At 36.9% G+C, this 21726-nt stretch overlaps 1 protein-coding gene and 1 non-coding gene across 7 annotated transcripts in view; both read left to right on the top strand.

Annotated features, from left to right (window-relative positions):
• Positions 1-18766, top strand: part of CCAR1 (cell division cycle and apoptosis regulator 1) — a 31653-nt gene extending 12887 nt beyond the window's left edge. For 4 of the 6 annotated variants that reach the window (XM_074830278.1, XM_074830276.1, XM_074830275.1 and 1 more), the window contains 17 exons: positions 249-410; positions 853-1078; positions 2360-2473; positions 3328-3494; positions 4208-4418; positions 5226-5309; positions 5970-6155; positions 7780-7971; positions 8459-8692; positions 9010-9121; positions 9377-9418; positions 10804-10886; positions 11841-11987; positions 12387-12507; positions 13078-13263; positions 13638-13843; positions 15220-18766. In XM_074830278.1, coding sequence (XP_074686379.1) covers positions 249-410; positions 853-1078; positions 2360-2473; positions 3328-3494; positions 4208-4418; positions 5226-5309; positions 5970-6155; positions 7780-7971; positions 8459-8692; positions 9010-9121; positions 9377-9418; positions 10804-10886; positions 11841-11987; positions 12387-12507; positions 13078-13263; positions 13638-13843; positions 15220-15279 — 2533 coding nt within the window. In that variant the 3' untranslated portion in view covers positions 15280-18766. The remainder of the gene's footprint in view (positions 1-248; positions 411-852; positions 1079-2359; positions 2474-3327; positions 3495-4207; positions 4419-5225; positions 5310-5969; positions 6156-7779; positions 7972-8458; positions 8693-9009; positions 9122-9376; positions 9419-10803; positions 10887-11840; positions 11988-12386; positions 12508-13077; positions 13264-13637; positions 13844-15219) is intronic. The other 2 variants (XM_074830277.1, XM_074830279.1) reach the window with 2 other exon arrangements.
• Positions 3110-3173, top strand: LOC141926229 (small nucleolar RNA SNORD98). Its single transcript, XR_012624075.1, has one exon. It is a non-coding gene; the product is annotated as a small nucleolar RNA SNORD98 (small nucleolar RNA).
• Positions 18767-21726: the final 2960 nt, after the last annotated feature.

Below are 21726 nucleotides of genomic sequence, written 5' to 3'. Positions count from 1 at the left end.
CAGTGTGAGTTGGTCGATACGCGCAAGTGGCTTTACCGTTAGATACTAGTGAAGAGTTCTTGTCTATCTGAAATGAAGGAATTCCATAGTCAGTCTCTTTAGAAAAGAGACAGTGTACTGAAAACGATGAGGAACTTCTCCTCTCCTTTTTGTGAGTCATCTCTGGCAGGTCTAGCTTCTGTCGGGCTAGAAACCGTTTTGTGTTACCAGCATGCAAAAATATTTGTATCTTATATGCATTTTTTAAGTCGTGAAAGAGAACGAGAGAGACGTAGGTCCCGGGAAAGATCACCCCAGAGAAAACGCTCCAGAGAGAGATCACCTAGACGAGAGAGGGAGAGGTCGCCTCGAAGACCACGACGTGTTGTTCCTCGTTACACGGTTCAGTTTTCCAAGTTCTCATTGGACTGGTATGTTTATAGTGCCAGATGTTTACCTGCATTTCACTTCAATTGGGGGCACAGATTACTGTGAGCTCTGTCAACACGTGTGTGTAGTGAGTGTTAAATGATGATCTTAGCCATTACGTGTTTGATCTTTCTTTAAAGTTGAGAACCTTGTATGATAAACTTTTTCTGCGTTCTTTGTTATTTTTGAATGCTACTGCAAAATACCTGTATAACCCTGTTGAATAGATATTCCCTAATACAGGCATCTTAATCAGATGAGTGTTTCGTAGTTACTTGTTTTTAAACTTCAATCCATGACACTATGTAAAATTTAAAGAGTAATATATTTAAGTTAGTATTAAATATACAATGGTTGTATTTACAATTAATGTATCTCTTAATTATGTGCTTTATTAATGATTCTTCTGTTGCTGTATCTTTTAAATAATGTTGTTTATTTCAGCCGTAGCTGTGATATGATGGAGCTGAGGAGGCGTTACCAGAACTTGTATATCCCAAGCGATTTCTTTGATGCTCAGTTTACATGGGTGGATGCTTTTCCTATGTCTAGACCATTTCAGCTGGGAAACTACTGTAATTTCTACGTAATGCATAGAGAAGTAGATCCTATAGATAAAAACGCTTCTGTCCTTGATCCACCTGATGCTGATCATCTGTACAGTGCAAAGGTTTGTACGGGTTTCCAGTATTAAGACTATTCATTAGAAAATTTTTTTACCAATAGGGTGAAAAAGTGAGTATAACTGAAAAAATATTCTACGATGATTTGAGCAAGATACAGCATTTTAAACTTCTCAGGAAACAGCTAGTGTGTAAAGCTTGAAGAATCATGACTGAAAATCAGTTTGTTTTTTTGTTACTAGAGCTGTCCCAAATCTTGATTTTGCTGAGGTGTCTTCCATTCTCTGCACCCAGTTGCAGTGATCTGATGATAGGAAAGAAAGCCAGCTGCTGTACAATCTCTGAATGTATTTCTTAGGCAATTCATTCTGAATAGTTGATCGAGCCCTTTTGGTTTTTTTCCCCTTCAGGGGTCCTTTCTGTGCAGTTTGTGCTCTTCTGTTTAGTGATTTTCTTCTTTCATCTCATTATTTATTATTTTGTTGAAAGTAGATTGGGCATATTGGGATTATCTGAATGTCAAAAAATGCTGCATCAGGGGCTGTAATGATACAAAAAAGACTTCAGTGTCAAAACGTTTTCCTAAAAGCTGTTCCATTTGAAAGCTCTTTAATGAAAATAAATCCGAGATTTCTAGGTCAATCTATTTTAGAAGTATTTCCTGTTAAAGACAGAGTTAGAAACAAAACTGCCTTTAACCCCTGTATTTTTCAGAAAGACTTTACTTGCCTTCTGTGTATAAAAATTTTGAAGCCTTAGCTCAAGTATTGGACATACTGGTTTTTTCAGTCTACTGATGCAGAGCAAGGGCTCTCTTTCAGAAGGTTAAGCTTCAAAATATATTCAGTAACTGAGGAGTAGCATCCTGTTTCATAATATTAACCTGTTCAGGATATAAAACAACCTTGTTAGATATGACTGGGCTAACGGGATGCTATGAGGATGCAGATGAATGTGTTGGTCAGTTCTCTTGTGATTTGTGACAAAATGGAAGGAGTCAGTTACTGAAACCAGAAACATACTCAGTGTGCTTCTTGGTACAGGGGATTTGGCATGTGGCGATAACATATGAAGCATGTTGCTTTTACATGCTTTCAGTTTATTTTTTCCATAAGATCACACACTGCATCCATATAGGACAGAAGGAGAGTGGTCCTTGGCAGACATTTTAACACTCAGTTCTCCGATTTTATTTTACCTTTGCTTGTTTTGATTTTTTTTGTGGCATTAAGGGAAAAGTACTGGTATGTATGTGTTTGCAAGTTGTGGTCATTGTTTACCAGTCATAGTGGGAGACCTTCACAAGACTGATCTGACTTACACAACAGGTGATGTTGATGGCTAGTCCTAGTATGGAAGATCTCTATCACAAGTCATGCGCTCTGGCTGAAGATCCCCAAGAACTTCGTGATGGATTTCAGCATCCTGCTAGACTTGTAAAGGTAAATATGCTTCCATGCCAGACACTTTTGGCAATAAAGGTTGGTTATAGAGCTTTAAAAAATTTCTTGGTAAGGGAGGAGTTTGTAGGCAGCTAAATGATGCCTTCGTTTTTCCTCTGAAGGGACCTAGGTTATATGTCAATTCTTTTCCAGTTTATAGGAGCTCCATCTTCACTGCTTTCATATTCACTGCTTTGTTCAACTTAAACAAGATATTTGGAGAAACCTACGTTAATTATATAATAACTTTGTTAGGGTTTTTTTTACAAGCACTCAGACTTTCTTTTTAAGGGCTCAGCTGTGAAAAGAATGCAAACGAAGCAACAGTTAAGTAACCGTTGTATTAAGTGGAATTTAACCACTGTTAAACTGAACAACCTGTAAGTGCTACGGTGTTTCAGGACAACACAGACTTGATTTCCAGTTACACTCCATCATCTTAAAGCAAATGGGAGTACTTGAATTTATAGATGTAATACTCTTGTGGTCTGGTCTTTTGTAGCTTTGCTTTATCACTCTTAAGTGACACCATTTAAATTAGTATCTTTTTGTCTTTTGTGTTAGAAAGCTTTTATTTGCAAAGGAACAAGCCTACACCAATAAAGAAACTTGATGGAAAGTCTTGCAAACAAGAATGAGTGATGATGTTTTAAACCTATTCCATTTCTGAAATAATCTGTGGAAGAAAATAACTGAACTCTTTCTTGACTGACTTTCGTTTTCAGATTTCAAAATAACGTGAGAGTTTACTCACGGATATCAGTGTGTGTGCTGTGAAATAATATTCTTTGTGCTTTGGGAAAATGACTCTTTACCCCTAGCAGGGGAACATTCAGAAGACTCTTTTTGTCTAGTTTTTAGTGGGTATGAAAGGCAAAGATGAAGCTATGGCTATTGGAGGACACTGGTCCCCATCACTGGATGGACCTGATCCAGAAAAGGACCCTTCCGTGCTGATAAAGACGGCTATCCGTTGTTGCAAGGCTCTTACAGGGATTGACTTAAGTGTATGCACACAATGGTAAGTACTGTACTGCAAAGCAAAGTACACTGTAGTAATACTTGTCTGTTACCAGGAGTTTGAAAAAAAGATGGAAAAACCTCTTTTTCTTTGTCGGCTGCTCTTGGTAGTGCAGGTAAACTACTCAAAGGATGTTCTGTTTTGTTATAAGCTTGATTGGTGCCAACTGTGCTGAATACTGCATTAAGTACTAATTAAAAACTCTGGATTTATTTTGACATGTTATGCTGTAATTTTTTAATGAATGTGCGTTGAAAATATTTTTCATTTTGTGCATAGCTGAAGAAGATCGTCAAGAGAACTTCATTTCATTGTTCTTTTGTTATAAATAAATAGCCGTTCGTTATATAGCCATATTTTCTCTTGATCAGTTTTTGTCCTGAGTTAATGCTCACTGCAGTTTTACTAATACCAGGAAAGTCTACTGTATGCTAAATTTAAAGTGTTTCAACAACTTTTATTTGCTCATTAAACCTATGTGTGCTAAACAACAAGTTATCTAAAAAGAATTTTGTTGGTTTTCCTCCTTTTCAATTGTGATACCTTTTTACAAATGTGCCAAAAGAGAAAATATGGCTTCCATAATTTTTTTCTTTAGATAAACTTCAAGGTCTTGCAGCAAAGTTTCTTTACTTGATGTGCTACAAGTGATCTAGGCTCTTTAAAATGTATTGTAGAATTTTTTTTCCAACATGCTTCTTCCCTTGCAACAGGTACCGTTTTGCAGAGATTCGCTACCATCGCCCTGAGGAGACCCACAAGGGGCGTACAGTTCCAGCTCATGTGGAGACAGTGGTTTTATTTTTCCCGGATGTTTGGCATTGCCTTCCCACCCGCTCAGAGTGGGAAACCCTCTCCCGAGGATACAAGCAGCAGCTGGTCGAGAAGCTTCAGGGTGAACGCAAGGAGGCTGATGGAGAACAGGCACTGAACGCTAATCCCTTTTTCTATTTCTGCTTCTCACAGGCACAGGAACACAGGCACAAAATGCACACCACATACTACACAACATACATACATAGGAGGAACATAACTGGTAACAATGACTGGTAAACCAGCTTTCAGCAGTGTAGTGAATGTTGGTTTTTATTTTTATTTCAGCTAGTTCACTAACTTTAAATGTGTATGCTGATATCACAAATGGAATTTAAATTGTGCTTATGATGCGCAGAAAATTTTTTATCATAGACGTAGTTGCTGGAATCTGGGACCAGTTGTTGAGTGAGATGCAGTTTATGAATAGCTGTCTTTAAACATTTTGCCATTTTCTAAAATTTCTAAATTCTCTCTTGTGGCCAGTTCTAATTGTGATATTTGAAATTGAACAAACGTTAGTCTGAAACATCTGAATTTCAGGCCATGTGGCTGATCAACATCTTGGAATAAGGGAAGGTCTGACTGAACAAAGAGTAATTTGGGGGATTTAAAATCTGGGGGAAGATCACACACTGTGTGGTTAATGGAGACCAGCAGTGTCTGTGTAACCCCGATATTCTTTGTGGTGTTGCTTATCACCCTTTTGTGTTCCACAGATCTGGCTTGTATTGGCTGAGTGGCACTGTGATCATTTATAAAGTGGTAGAATGTGTGTGTGAACTTGTCTAAATAATAACTTTAGGAGAAGACTATCTGAAACAGTTGTGACCTTGCACAGATCAGCAACAGAATTTAAAAAATAACTGAAATGCTTTCCAGCTTTCTGAATGATAATTTCTAAATTTTGTTTGTCAGGACGAAGAGGAAAAGGATGATGGGGAAGCTAAAGAGATCTCTACGCCTACACACTGGTCTAAACTGGATCCCAAAACGATGAAGGTAACTAACATTTTTCTTAAAATTGATTCTATTGTACGTTTTCATTTTTAAGGCACGACCCAAAATACAGCTGTACTTTCCCTTAACTGAGCAAAAAGCTTCAGTAGTGTCTTATCTTCCTTGCTGATTTTATAGGTATTGGATGCGATATCACAGTGTACAAGTGTGACTCCTGATTTTAATAAGTGAATACAGCTAATTGAAACTGTTCTGAACTTTGTACAATTAAAGGGTACCACATATGATACACTAACTGGAAAATGAAAGTTCTGCAGCAATCTGGTTATATCTACTTGCATTAAAAAATGTGGGGTCTAAAATACTTTAATGTTAGTTTAAAAAGGCAATAATTATCAAAAATATGTCAGGGGACGTAATAAAAAGTTTCCTTGAAAGGAATAAAAGTAATAAACTATTTCACTATAGTAAAATCCTTTCCCTGCCCTTGTGAAAAGTTTCTCAAAAAGGGGTTCTTTGAGGAGAACGCAACTTTAAATGTAATGTGTCTTCTATATCAGTAAACATTAGTGGTTTTTCCGTGCAGATTTAAAAAAATACAGTTGACTTTTCAGTGCTCTTAATTTTACTTTGCCGTTTCTGCTAATCAAATGTTTTGCAATGTCACTGGTTGATACCACTTACAGAGCTTTTGTTTACCAGGTAAATGACCTTCGCAAAGAATTAGAAAGTCGAACCCTTAGCTCTAAAGGACTGAAATCTCAGTTGATAGCTCGACTGACAAAGCAGCTGAAAGTAGAGGAACAAAAAGAAGAGCAAAAGGAGCTAGAGAAGTCTGAGAAAGAAGAGGAAGAGGAGGAGGATAGGAAATCTGAAGATGACAAAGAGGTTAGGTTTTGGACATACTTGATTTAAGTCTTATTAAATACACATAAATACATAAAATATTATATATAAAATTTGTATAAATATATATTAAGTATAAAAAGTACAGGAGTATGCTTAGTTGTGTTGCGATTTTGTAGTTCTTGGCTGACTACTGGGAACTCTTGCTGTAACTTGAGCTGCTGAATTGGAACGAAATCTTGGCAAGTTTGAATTTCTTTATATCAGCAAAGCCAGCTGAAATGTGCAACTGCACTAAGGGTGTCTGAATTAATGTCAGACCTTCGATGTAAGGAAAAATCAATCCCAAACTCCCAAGAAAACCTATGATTGAGAACAGGTGAACACACTTAACAAGATCTTAACTTCTTAAACCTACACGAAAAGCAGCTGCTTAGTTGTATTGGCTTTTAGTGGCATACAAGCCTTAGGGAATTCTTGTGGAAATGGGAGAAGGGCAGGTTCCAGTCTGTAAAAGGTTATCTCTTCATGTGGCTAATGGTTGCTTAGGTTTGTTTTCCCTTATTATGAAGCTTTAATTTTTGCTTCTGGATAAACTTCTGTGTATTGAAGTTTCTCAGTTTTGCATTTGGTAGTTTCAGTACTACCTAGTCTGTTTTGCTATTTCATGAGGATAAACAAGATCTGTGCAATAAGGCCAAAGCTCAACCACAGAAAAGGGGCGTAAATGTCTGGAGAATGTATTGTGTTAGTTGCTTTTAAACCTGCCTTTTTTGTGTATTACCTGCTAACCACTATGGGATGATTTGAAATTTTATATATCTGTGTAAACCTTGTTGAGGGAGCAAAGGCCATGTGCTTGCTAATTCTGTCGGCTGCTGCCTTCTCCCACAGCTTGGATGGGCTTCAACTATCTTGGGGTTTCTTGTCACAGCTTTCTTTAAGATTAGGGGAGGGAGCTTTGATTGTGCTTGCTTTTTTAAAAAGCACAAGCTCTGCCATGACTTCTTTCTGTACTCGTAAGACTTTAATATTTCTCTCTTGGCAATCAGTAAGCTGCTTGGTATTTTACCTTTTTTAACCTTTTTTTTGATTTGCATCGGTTGTATCTATAGAGAGTGCATTTCCCATAATCAAAAGAGCCGTGTAAATTGTCACCTGGTAATTGTTAGAGCTATGTTGGATATCTTTGGGAAGATGATGTATGAAGCCTTTACTCTTCCTATGTAAGGAATAAAACAACTTATTGTACAGCTCTAAAAACACCCCTGAACAAACAAAAGACCCCACGGGAGCACTGATTCCTTTGCTCGCTTGCATGCCATTTCTTGAAGTGAATTAGCTTTGAGTCCTTCCAATGTTGAACAAACATGCTGCAGTTAGTTAGCACTGTAAAATATTTGGAAGGTGCTCACTGCTCTGTGGGCTAAACAACACTGCATGTCCTGCTTTGTGTTGCTCACATTTCCAGTTGTCTTAGGCAAGCGTTGGCAGTGACCACAGTATGCATTCTGTAATTCTAGTCCGTGACTTCTGTCTGTGTTGCATTCAGCAGCTTAGACTTTCCTTCACCTTCTTCAAAGCAGTGAGTCCTAAAAACTAATATACAGACTGAAACTTAAGCTTTGGTATATGCTGTTATGGGAGTGTTTTTGCCTCTTTTTAGGAAGAAGAAAGAAAACGTCAAGAAGAAATGGAACGTCAGCGGCGGGAGAGAAGATACATCTTGCCAGATGAACCAGCAATCATTGTACATCCTAACTGGGCAGCAAAGAGTGGGAAGTTTGACTGTAGCATTATGTCTCTTAGTGTTCTTCTGGACTATAGATTAGAAGATAATAAAGAACATTCCTTTGAGGTAATTTAGCTGTGTTACTTACAGTTAGCCATTCTTGTTTCTTTTTAGTTCTACGTGATAACTGCACTATTCTTAAATTGTAGAAGTTTATGATAGCATGGCAAAATAAAACTTAAAGTTAGTTTCTTTGTGCAATACCTAGAAAAAATTGTCCAGTCTTTGATACATGGTTTACAATAGCAGTATAGTCACTATAGGATACCCAGAAGAAATGCGCGTGTTTTCAGGTATGGAACTGAGTTTATAATTTATACAGCTAGTCTAGGTCCTAAACTATTGCAGTACAGAAAAGAAGCATTTTTATAAAGTTGTTTAAGGTTTCCATATTCAAACCAGATAATAAGAAATCTGACACTACATAAAATTCTGACATGGTGAAAGTTGGTAAGATAGCACCTCATAGCTATTTATCGTAAGTGTACAGATTTTTTTAATACATATTTTAAAACTTTTTGTCAGTTGTCTCTTCATTCTTCTTTATTTGCAGGTATCATTGTTTGCAGAACTCTTCAATGAAATGCTTCAGAGAGATTTTGGTGTCAGAATTTACAAAGCACTGATTTCTCTCCCAGAGAGGGAGGACAAAAAAGACAAAAAAAGCAAAAAAGATGAGAGAAAAGAAAAAAAAGAAGAAAAAGATGATGAAACAGATGATCCAAAACCTAAGAGGAGAAAATCTGGAGATGATAAAGACAAAAAAGAAGATAGAGACGAAAAGAAGGTCTGCAGCTAGCTTATATGAAGTACTATCCTGTCTGGATCAATATTAAACTGTTTCTATTTGAATTTTACTTTATTGCTTTTGAAAATTCAGGTCTTGTAGTGTTAGTTAACCGTTTTGACTCGTTGATCTATTCTAAAAAATTTTATGGCTGTATTTGGGGGTATTTTAGTATTTATCTATATCCCATGGATTTGTATTTTGTTTTTTTAAGTGACTAAATACAAACATGCAAATTTTGAATGAATGGTAGTGAGGTTTTTACTTTCCTGGTTTTTAGTTCTGACTGGATAAATTTTTAGGAACTTTTGTTACAGAGGGAAGATAAAAGGAAAGATGATTCTAAAGATGAAGAAGAAACTGAAGATGACAATAATCAAGAAGAATATGATCCGATGGAGGCAGAAGATGCTGAAGATGAAGATGAAGGTATCTTGAATTATGAATTTTGTGGCTTTCAGAAATTTTTTTTATTGCCACTGAATATGTTCTGTCAATCTGGCGAATGCACTGGAACAAAATTTAAAATTGCATTATTAAACTAATTTTATTTTAGTAATTCTGACCAGATCTGCTTAAACTGTAAGTGCCTTTATGCTAGGCATTGTATAAACATAGTTAATATAAACTAGCTGTGGTACTCAAAGTAAGGCATGCATATAGAAGTGGTTTTATTTTTTTCAGAATGCAGACCACTCGCAACTCCCATTGAAGTCAGTAGGAGATGTGAGTATTCAGCACCTCTGAAAAACCAAGCCACTTTTAAGTGCCTAACTTCTTATTCCTCAGTTCTGAAATGTCATACTGTTTTTATTAAGCCAGAATGTAGTGTGGGGTGCTCTTTACATGATGTTACGAGGAGTTGATTTCTGTTTGGGTGGAGTTGTGTTTGCCTGAAGAAATGGGGAAAGGGGCTGGGGCACTTTTCTGTCACCGGTGAGCAGCAGTAGTCCTCTTTCTCTGCTCAAGAGGTTCAGAAAGCCGTAAGACGTGGTGTATGTTTTTGGTTTGTACTTCTTTGGGGTTTTTGTCCTTTTGTGGAGAGTTTTCGCTATAGGTGTGGGTTTGAACTGCTTAGATATTGCAGTCCCAGTATTTTCTAACCAGCGTTTTGGCAGAGTACTGCACCAGCCTTAAAAAAATTGGTGCTGATCTGTAGTTTCCAAAATAACTTATTTGCTTATAATCTGGCTGTGAGAGTGCCCTGGGCTTGTCTGTTCTGTACAAGTGCTGCTCCTTCCCATAATCTGTCCTTGTGCCATTCCCAGTCAGAGGTGCTGAGAACAATCCAACATGCCATGGAGGTGCAGGAGAAAGCTATTGGTTCTCAGAAACGTGTTGGCAAAATTAGACAAGTGTTGTGATACATAGTTTTTTTCCAAAGTTTTCCTCACAAGAAAGGTGAGCTTAAAGCTGAACTTGGCACATGATTCTCTGACCAAAGACTTGCACATAAGGTACAGAGCTGCATGCTGTAATCCATTCCTGCAGTTGTTGTATTCCTCTTTCTCTCTTGATTTTAGATTTCGTTTTACTGTACTGTCAAAAAACCTGCAGTTTGTAATTCACATCTAATAAGCGATGTGATCTGTAACTTCTTGGAGAATCTAAATCATAGGATCAGTAACGTTTCACTCGGACATGAGTATAAACACATGCTTTTAATTATGTAGTTGATAAGGTTTTTATGATATAAAATATTTCAGAGTAAATAGTACTGATTTTGTCCTAATAAGAATAACCATAGCTGAATGCAGACTCTGCCAAGCCTCATTAGGGAGAATTGCACTAATTTTCTGCACACCACTTAAATAGATGGTGATGTTGGCGGAACTCATTCTGGCCTAGTTAGCATTTGTTTAAGCTCTTCTATCCTGTGTGTGTGAAACACATGCGGGGAAAAAGAATGACAAATGTTAAAATAAGACCAGAGAAAAATAAAAATTTAATAGGACTCACTTAAGTGCCATTTCTTTTATTTTTCAGGGAAATATATTAATTTCTTATATTTGGGGGTTTATATGAGCTTTTCTAATGAACATGTGTATTCTAAGATAATAGTTATAGAATCATTTGCTGTGGGTATGTTGAATTTTCTTTCTGTTTTACAGACCGGGATGAAGAGGAAATGAACAAACGGGAGGACAGAAGAGAGGGAAATAGGCATTGTAAAGAGAGGTCGTCTAAAGATAAAGTAATTAACATCTTTCTTAACAACTACATATAACCTTGTTAGAGGTGTCCTAATTAGAGCTTAACTTTATGTTTATTATAAGACCTATTTGCACTCTTGGATTGCTTCAGGACTTCTGCACTGAAAATTAAGTGTATATAGAAGTTAGGGAACATGTGACAGCTTTGGGTAGGGTGCTCACAACCTATTTGTACTTACATTTCAAATTTCATTGGGTGAAAGCTGTTGGAAAAACCTTCTTACATGAGATACTGATGTGTCTGCTGAGAAAAGGAGCAGCTTAGCTTGATTGATAAACTGGCTTTTCAGTTGTGAGCTTGAAATCATTATGTGATGTTTTTACATCCCCTTGCAGGAAGATGGATGTTTTTTGCATCATAGGGCCGATAGCTTGCCTCCACAGTTCAGGTTAAGGGGCTGCATAAGTTTGAGTTGTTATACTTAAACTGTCTTTATAAATGCTTTCTGATTCTCTTTTTATTTTTTTCTTCAAGCAAAAATAGATGTAGGAATAGGAATAGTGGGAAAACACAGTCTGCAGAACTGCTGTAGCTGTGAGAGCTGGATGCTCCCTTGTTAAATGTTCATGGGGATTTCACTTTGAAAACAGCTGTTCAGTAAAACGTGTTTGAGAGGAGAAGGGATGTTTACTGTTATTTGTTTAATTAGGTTAATTCTTCAAATTTTTGGACATATTAGCATGAACAAAAGGAAAGTGTGTCTACCAGATGTTACTGTCCATTGTGCTGTAATTCTTCTAAATATTTGAAAGATTACTTGTTCTAAACAGCTTGCTTATTTTTGAGCTCAGTAGGTAAATGCTAGATATTAATCACTTGACTGAAAGTAACAATAAAATGAACAGAGGAGTACTTTTGTTAACTGAAAAGTTTACGTGTTTATGGAAAAATGATATTTTAACTTCCTAATGATCCCATAATGAATTTTCTGTAGGAGAAGGACAAGACGCAGATGGTAACTGTTAATAGGGATCTTCTGATGGCTTTTGTTTATTTTGATCAAAGTCATTGTGGATATCTTCTGGAGAAGGACATGGAGGAGATACTGTACACTCTTGGACTACACCTGTCACGTGCTCAGGTTTTGTATAGTAATAGAAATCTCTTTAAAAAGATTACAGAAATGCTGTAAGCGGGAGGAATATAGTTTAGCTTCTGAAGGTTGTTGCTTACATACTTGATCCCTGATTTTTATGTAACCGCTCCATATTTACAATGAAACACTAGTTTAATCTTTTCTAAATTGTCTTGGAATGAAAAGGGGACGTTTGCAGCTCTTAATATGCCCATATTGTATAGGTAGCTTTTGTCTCAAAACTGTATCTTTTTCCCTAGCTTGTTTTTATTTTAAGCCCCAGTATGTTAAAGTTCAAAAAGTTGTGCAATTTCTTTAAGTTTTCCAGTTAAAACATTCTTGTTCAGGTAATACAGTTTTTGTGAATTAAGTAACACCGTATTTCTTTCCATGGCTCTGTTTTAGGTCAAGAAGCTACTTAATAAAGTAGTGCTTAGAGAATCTTGCTTTTACAGAAGACTAACAGATACTTCTAAAGATGAAGAAAACCAAGAAGAGTCTGAAGAGCTACAGGAAGATATGTTAGGTGGTATTACTTTTTTTTATGCCACAAACTTTCAGAGAATTGTTTCTGTGCGAATGATAATGAGAGTTCTGAGATATTTGCTGTCTTCCAGAAACTAATTCAGGTCTGCAGGGAACCTGCCAGTTTGGAAAAGTAGATCTTGGGCAGTTCATAAATGACAGTATTTCTGGCTTCCAGCACATCTTGTTGCATCTGTAGGATAAATCTTAATATCTTGGAACAGAAAGGAGGACCGAAGTTAATGCTGAATATTGATGAACAACATGTTTCATTCACAGCAGTTTTGCAGTCAGGAGGATCAGTGCTATAGGTAGTAGAACAGAGCCTGATTTTTTGAAGACAAATTACTGCAGAAAGGAGGCATAGAAGAATGCCATGAAAGGGCATGCTCCTTTTTTTGGGGTAAGGGGGGAAATACGGGTAAGGAGGGAGGAGAGAAATATGAGGGATAGATCAGCAACTTGAATCTGTATTTTAGGAATTTATTCTTTTAAGAAGTTTTTGAGGTTGGTCACTAGAACTGAAAAATGACAGAATGATTATTTCCTAATGCTGCTTAATCTAATACAGGAAACAGATTACTGTTACCGTCGCCAACTATAAAGCAAGAATCAAAAGCCATAGAGGAAAATGTCGGCCTCATTGTGTACAATGGAGCTATGGTGGATGTTGGGAGCCTTTTGCAGAAGCTGGAGAAGAGTGAAAGAGTGCGGGCAGAGATAGAACAAAAGCTTCAGTTACTGGAAGAAAAAACAGGTGGGACATTACTTTGAAGGTGGGACTTACGTGGATGCAAGACTTTCTAAGTAGATAAACCAATTTGAGTAATATTTGTGATCTAAATTCCGTAGCTATTTGCTTACCATAAACTTCTGTTTTCTATTTCCCAAGCCCTTTGAACTTGCACACCAACGGTTGTTGAGTACCATTGTCACCATGCTGAAATGCTTTTCTTTTTTATTCAAACTGAATGTAAGACTTACAAATGTAGTCAGAATTGAGTATTATCAAATGCAATGCAGTTTTTAATGTTCTTTAAAATATTAGTAGTTATGGTGTTGGCATGTAAGTGGAATATTAAGATGCAAAATACACAGCATTGGAAGTGACAGACTCTATTTTTTCCAAAGATGAGGATGAAAAGACCATACTACAACTGGAGAATTCTAACAAAAGTCTATCTACGGAGCTCAAAGAAGTGAAAAAGGACCTTGGCCAACTGCAAGAAAACTTGAAGATCTCTGATGATAAAAATTTGCAATTTGAGGGTCAGCTGAATAAGACAATCAAAAATTTAGCTACTGTTATGGATGAAATACAGAGTGTTCTTAAACAGGTTAGAATTGTTTAATTCCATTTTTTATTATTGTATGCAAGCTTCCTGTAGACTAAGTTATCACAACAAAAACTTCAGAATAAAAAAGAATTTTCACATGAATTCAGGGCAGTAGTATCTTAATGTATATATATAAAAGATGTTCAATGTGATACTGATTATTTAAAGATATATTTTTTCTGAGCTTGAAACACATGTACTTGACTTAAATGTTAAAAAAGGTATAAATATTGATGTAAATATCAAACCATGTTGATGTTTTCCTGTCCTGATCTTGTCCATCCTCAACACTCCAAATCTGCTCTTCTGTTTGATCAGTAGGAGTAATTTTTCAAGGCAGAACTTAAGTATTTCAACTTACGTAGGGGTATTTTAGTAAAATAAATTTTAAGCAAACCACATAATGCTCTAGAGCATTTCTATCCCTGTAGAGAAAGATGCTTCTATATTCCCTAGGAATGCTGTGGGGGCCTGTTAAGTAAGGCTGAGAAGTAGGTTTTGAAGGCTACTGAGTGGCAAACTGGTACTAGGAGGGAGCCTTGCTTCTACTTCTGTCTGCAGAAGTCTTTTGAAAAGACAATATAGCATCTAGAAAAGCTCCAAAAATAAAACCACACACACACAAAAACCTAGAAAACTTGACAAATGTTAGAACTCTTTTTTTCCCCTCCACCTTGTAGGATACAAGTGCTGCATCATATAAGTCACTGTAGCTTATTAAACTGGCAGTACCTTGCAGCTGTCTGTCATCACTATTGTTACGCAGTCCTGTGCTTCACTATGTGCTGTAGACCTGCTACTCCACCAGAACCAGCTGCTGAAGGCACTGCATAACCCTCTTTTGCCATGCAAAAAGCTCAGTTAAATAGCCCTGCTCATTCTGTCTGGTATTTTTGAGATGAAAATGTCTAAGCCTAGTGTTTTCAGATGGCTTTGACCAATGTAAGTGTTTGTTATGGTAAATTATTACTGTAATGGATTTTTAAAAAACTGTTTACACTTGCTCTTTAAATAAAAGGAAAAACAAAAAACAAAACCCAAACAAACAAAAACCCAACCAAAACACAAGGAACCAGCAGAAAAACAAACAAAACCAAAGCCCAACAATCCCCTGGACCTTTAGACTATAAAGTGAGGCATCTGGGGATGGTTTTTTTGTGTTTCTCTTCAGAAGTGCATAAGTCACATTTAATTTCTGACCCCCTCAACTTTTCAGGAAGATACTGGAAATACGAATTGGTTCCGAGTAAGATACCAGTTCACATAGTATTTAAAGTTGACACCAAACAGTATCTTTGTCTTATGCTGCTTCATAGTTCACAGGAGAAATACCACTTCTGGAATTCATGTTATCCTGTCCCTTTTTTCTTTTAAAGGATATTGTGAAGAACGAAGATAAAGATCAGAAATCCAAAGAAAATGGAGCAAACGTATGATAAAACTGCTGCTGTTTAGAAGAATGGTGTTACATAATGTAATATAAGTCACGATACCAGAATGTATGGGAAGTGATGCATGTTTGATTTTAGTAGTATAAATATCTTAGTTCCAAAAGATGTATAAAGTTTTATGAATGTGTCTGCTTCTGAAGATTACTTGTAATTCTTAGCATTCAATTTGAGACACTCCTCGAGTGAAAATAATTTTGCATTGCAAAATGTTTTAGGATGAACTTTGTTATAGTTTTAACCCTAATAAAGTTCATCAACGTAATGACAGTAGCAAGTATTTAATTACCAAATGTTTTTCATTAAAGTCTAGTGAGATCAAATTTTTCATTATTTATAGAATTGCCATTTTTAGGTTTTTATTTTTATTTCGGTCTAATTAGTCTTTTTAAATTCAAATATAAATCACAAGATAGCATGCTGCTTAATTTTGCAAGTAAAGATTTTTTTTTTTAAAAAAAAGCTTCTTGGATTTTTTTTTTACTTGTCACAACTTTCTTTTCCCTTCCAAATATAGCTTTCTTCCCCAAAGCTGCTTGTATTAAAGCCTCATAATATACAGTAGTTCAGATGAGTTAAGAAAGCAATAGAAACCTACCAAAATACTGGTAGGGTTGTGAGATTTATATGAAAATACATGGGCCTGTTTTAAATGTATGTCATTTGTGTTCCTTTAATTGTTCTTATCTTTGGATTAATATATATGCTCCTTTTTAATAAAAAAATGCAGTGTATTAAAATGTATGGTTGGATACCAGGCCAGTAGATGTCAGAATAATGCCTTACATGGAGAAAAAGCTACCATTGTAAGCCACCTTTAATTAAATTTGGACTTCTTTCTTAATATTTCTTCATTACTTCAAATACTTTAGTCCAACAAAATGATGGATACACAAGTATCAATATTCCACATTGTAATTGCTAAGGAGCAGGACGCAAGTTGGATTGTTGGAAGTGGGTAAGATTGCCTTCCTTTGTGTTCAGAAATCACTAGAGATCTAGACTTAACAGTTAAGGTGACATCATTGTCAAAGGCAATTTATTCAAAAAATGTGAAATATAAACGATTGTATTTTGGTGCAACTTCCAGGAAAATTAAGGGGTTTGAAGGTTGGGACAGGAGTGTTTTCTTACAGAAATGGTTAATTTTAGCAGACCTTTCCTTTTTTAGCCTAGATGTCCTAGGTAACTAAATACCTGTTAGGAGAGTCTAAGTGCCATAATATGTATGAATAACCTACATGGAAACTCATGTAGCTTCACTGAGATACACATTAAAATGCCTGAATTTATGTTCAAAAGAGTCTAAGCTGGTGCTTTTATCACTTACCTTTCTTGGCTCTTTTGGAGCTAGACAAGTAAAATATCTTTTTATTAAAATAACATGCATAAGCTTCCCCCTCATTCATCTCAGTTGAGTCACTGTATAATAACTGTTCACACTAAAGTAGGAAGTACTATAAAAACACTACTGATTGCATATAAGTACACAGAAAATGCATGCTTTATGAATTAAGAGATAACATCTCATTGGAATGATTGAGGATGGTGATAATTTAATCTTATCAAAAGCGTTATCTGTGGTGTACAGATGTTGTTAACAAATTCTTTTGTAATCAAATTATATTTTTCACCTTTACCTTTGTACAAATTGTTGACAGCATGTTTCATTTTTGACGTTGAGCACACTTTATTTAAATGGACTTGAAAGGATTGCATTTGAAATACTTTGTTCATGAGTTTTCAGCAGTACCTGTGAACATACGAGAAAATAATTCTAGAATTCAAGGTAACATCTTAGGCACACTGAAACATCTGTTGAAATATTTTGCTTGAGTGTTTTTACCCTGAACTGCTGAGCTGAAAGCAGTTGTCACAACAACCAGGCCTCATCTCGTGTTTCAGTAAGTGGCCCTGTGAGATAGTTGCTAGAGCGATACAGATTTTTACAGTATTTAAGAAAAAGAATATTTGTTAGAATGAGTGTAATCTTTCTCTGTATTGCTTTGATGTAATAGTGTTTCAGATACTATGTAGAGTCTGCATTTATGTTGGAAAGGAAATTAAAAGGGTAAAGAATAAAGGAAAAAAAAACAAGGAAGAGTTTTACAACCTCCACAAAGCTTGACCAGTCTCCTGAAGCACAACTAATCTGAGGAAGAAGGCACCTCTACAGACTGTTATAAGTCACTTTACCAAACAGCACAAGGTTCTGTATATACACAGTATCGATGCTGGTCATTAGCTAAAGCTTCTTGGTAATATTCCCAGAAATATAACTAATTGTTAAGAACATTGAATAGAGTATCAGTAATGGAGGTTTGGAGAAGCAATCTTCTGTCAGTTTTAATTTATGAATGATGTTTTTGTATTTCCTGACCATACTTCCCACCTCATGGGCTTTCCACTTCTAAGTCTTTCATTACGTATCCGTTGCTGGCGAAAGGCTGGTAAAAGGGAGCCGAAGTTGGGTCTTACTGATGCCTCCATGTCCAATTTGTTTGTAGTTTTAAAATCATCATAGATTCTCTGTGGGAAGTAGTAAATCTCAGACTGCCTTGTTCTGTACAGAACCAACTGCTACAGCAGGCCAGTAAATGGAATCTGATCTCAGTTTATAGATTATTTCCCTCTTCTTTTGTGTTTTGTCTAGTATGGGGGAATTAATGAATTAAACCCTTACAAAGTGATATTCAGACTTGTGGACGTCTCTGAATACAGCTAGAAAGAAAGTTCCGAGTGATACATCTGCATGCAAAATGGTCTAGAATAAAGCGGACTCTCTTGAGGCTCCTTTGCTTTTGCTCTGGTAACAAAAAGGCAGAAGTATATAGTTTCAGTGCTACATAGAAACAGCAGCAAATAGACCAACAATGAATTTTTGCCAAAGTTTTCTGAAGCGTTGAGGATTGCATGCGGGATAATGGAGCTGCCCACAGCACTTGCTGCATGTTCTACCACGATGAAGACATGGAACGTTTTCTTGACTCACCCAGCGCTTGACGCTTGTGCCTGTAGCGCCTGGGCACTGCTGCAGAATCACTTCCCAGCTGTTGCTTGCTTTATCCGGTGTCCTCTGGCCCGGCCTGTGGCGCCCTGAAGTGTGCAATGGAGAAGCTGGAATTCTGTCTGGTGCCCGTGGGTTTCCACAGATCCAGCATTTACAATTGAGTTGTTTCAGAATCTAACAATACGAAGCTTAGTCCTTTAACATAACATTTTTTCAATGTTTAACTGCTTTGAGAGAGATGAATGGCTTTCAGGCCATCTTTCTGCCGAGTAATGTACTGTGTGAATATCTGTTTGAACTTATGTAACACAGTTAACTTTCCCTGATAATTTTATCAGGAATGTGCACAAAACGTGTTTTTTCTCTTGCTTCTCTGTAATCTTTGTGTACCCAGGTCAGGTTCTTACCTTGAATGCATTTGTTCAGTGCAGTTTATATTTAAAAAATTAAATATAAAATAATTCATTTTGAGTGACTTGAGTTTTATGGCCACCAATAGATTGCAAAATGTGTAGGTAGCACAGTCGATACGCTTATGCTGATATTTTCCAGAAAGCAGAAAAGGTTCAAGTAGAAATTGAACTGGGACTTATATATTGCCATGTAGTGCGACAATAAAAATGGCATTAATAATGAATACCTCTACTCGGCTATCAAAACTGCCAGTGTTTTCCCACCAGACTTTCATGTTTCTGCATACTGGGTCTCATTAGAAGTATTGTATGAAAGTAGTTACAGTAAAAAGCTCTAATAACAAAACGTATTGCTTTCAAACAAAAAAAAAATTTCCTTTTTTATTCATCCACTATATAATCCATGGAATCATGATACAGAGTATAAATTTAGAGTTTTGGAACATACCAAATATTGCCTGAAGTCATATGTGTGTAGGGTTTTAACTGCGGTTAGGAATATTGATTTGTAAGAATCAGTATCTTTTCAGGTGTGATTCTGTAATCCTGCAAGCTGTGGTATCTAGCCCAGTGTTAGTTCAGTTCTCTTTATTCTTCTCTCTAAAGTGATAACAGAATAGTGGCACTGAGTAGTTTTGTTTGTTGCATGCTGCAGTTTGATTTTTTTTGGTGCAGGGTTATGAGGTTAAACTACCAGAGTTTTTCTTTAGTACCTGCAGTACTTCACTACTCTGGGACCATTTCCAGAGCATGTTAAACCACAGGTGCATGTTGAAATACTTTGTTGATTGAAATTGTTGAAATTGTTCGGTGATGTCCTTCTATTTAGAAGGAATGGTCTTTTCTTCCATATCCCCCCCCACCCCAGCCTGAGGAAGGAGCTCACGTATAGCTTTTATTCTTGCTGATAACTTGGTCTGCAGTGTCAAGGTGTGTTTGTGTGAACTTCCAATAGGCAAGCAATCTCCCAGCGTGGTGAGGTCTGACCGTTTCTTTGTGGGAGGCAAATGATATGGTCCATGTGGTACCTCTAGAAGTCCCTGCTCTCATATGCTCTAGAATCTTCCACCTTAGCAGATCCTAGAGTGTTGTAGTGATCTTTTGGAACAAGTAGGTAACAATAGTCCTGTGAGAGGGCTCTATTTGGAGAAAGTACTTGAGCTGGATTTCAGCCAAGATGACAGATTCCCAAAGCCCCATATTCCCATGTTTTGATGGGAAATTGATTCCTGGATTATTTTCCCTCAGTCTAATGAGGGGTGCAAGTGAAAGGATCCTGTTGACTGAATCATTGTTCACATTTCATCACAAACTAACACCTGGGTAGAGGGGAAGAGTGGAGAGGAGGAACACTGTGGAGAATCCCAGCCTGAACTCCTCCCACTCTGCTTTTCTGCAAATATTTTTAGAGTACTAATTGGCTTTATTTTTTGCTTGCAACCCTTTTAGTGGTATACAGAAGGATTTGAGTGAGTTGGGTTTTTTTCCTCTGTATTGCTTAATTCTTTTTGTACTTCCTGACACAGGGTCATCCAGTTACATTCCTGTTTTGTCATGCAAGGGGCAGAAACAGCTGGAGAACAGCAACCTTCATTTTTGGTCCCTTTGTAGCAGGGCTGGATGGTAGCCAGCAGATCTGCATATAAAAAAGCAGAAATTGCTGCTGCTTGTCATGTCACAGAAATTAACAGTTGGAGATAAAAGTACCTTGCATTACTGGTCTCAAAAACCACTTGTCTCGCAGACCAACCTGATTTACTGTAAAACAGTCCATTGCATGTGTGCAGAGGAAAAGTTAAAGGAGAAGTAGGCAATTTTCACTGTAAGTGTAATGTACACACAGGTTGGGGGGGGGGGGGGGGGGTTGTCACACTTTCATCTTTGATAAGAAATTAGAGAATTTTGGAAGTTCTCTTAAACATCTGGAAAGACTCCTGTCTGTTTCACAAGAGTTAGTCTAGGTGTCCCATAAGAGACTTTCCTTTCAGCTTGTTTCCTGATGCTTTGTTTTATCAAAGCACCATTCAAGCAAATTAAGTACTTCTATTAAGTACATTACATTAAATGTAACTACTAAGTACATTACATGAAATGTAACTATTAGAACATTCATCTTACAAGCTGTGAAATCTTGGGGAAGAGTTTCCAAATGCAGCTTGAGAGTATTCTTAACATGTTTGTTTACAGAGAAAAGCTTATACTTGTTGGTATCTCCTCTAAGGAAGCCATGTATAATGTGACTAAACAGATGAAAATGAGGATTAGCTGCTTACCAATATCAAACCTGACTTTCTGCCTTACTGTCTTTCCTGACATCAAGCTAATGACCTCTTTTTTTTTTTTGAGGGGTGGGGTGGGTATCTTTTCATTATACTAAGGAGAGGAAAAATATATGACCTTTAGTACTGGGACACGTATGGGTGGCAGCACATCTATAAATCCTGATTATCCGTGGGATCCAGTAATATGCTTTCAAGGAATGTGCAGTCAGCATCTTTAGTCTTGTGATTTGGGCATGTAATGATGGACAGCACAAAAGGGGACTTGCGGGGGTAATACAGCATACAATAATAGTGATCCATGGACGAATGCAGAAGTTGTATAGCATGACCTTCGGATAGCAGAGGCTTAGAATAGGTGGGATTGGTAAAGGATGGCTGTGCAGATATTCTGAGCAGTGAATTCTTTCTGGTATCTACTTCATACTTAAAGTTTAAAGAAAAGGAAAATCCACTCTAGGTGTTTTTTTTTCAATGAAGACAGTTTGAAAATAAGATTATTCAAATGCAACCTGCAATTTAAGAACCTATGCAAATTTCCTAAAGAACACACTGAACTGGACACAAAATCACTCTGTGAGCACTGGGTTCCGAAGCCGGCACTGCTTGTCTGTCATGGATTTTCCACAGTAAATGAGAAGATGCACTCTGTAGCTTTGCAGAATAGGAAGGAGCTGCAGAAGTAACACGTAAAAACGGCGCGGAGCAGTGCCAAAGCCTGGCCTCTGCGCCT

The sequence above is a fragment of the Strix aluco genome, chromosome 7, assembly GCF_031877795.1.
Source record: "Strix aluco isolate bStrAlu1 chromosome 7, bStrAlu1.hap1, whole genome shotgun sequence".
Classification (NCBI taxonomy): Eukaryota; Metazoa; Chordata; class Aves; order Strigiformes; family Strigidae; genus Strix; species Strix aluco.
Note: the sequence above shows the minus strand (reverse complement) of the source record. Positions and strands in the feature narration are given on the sequence as shown.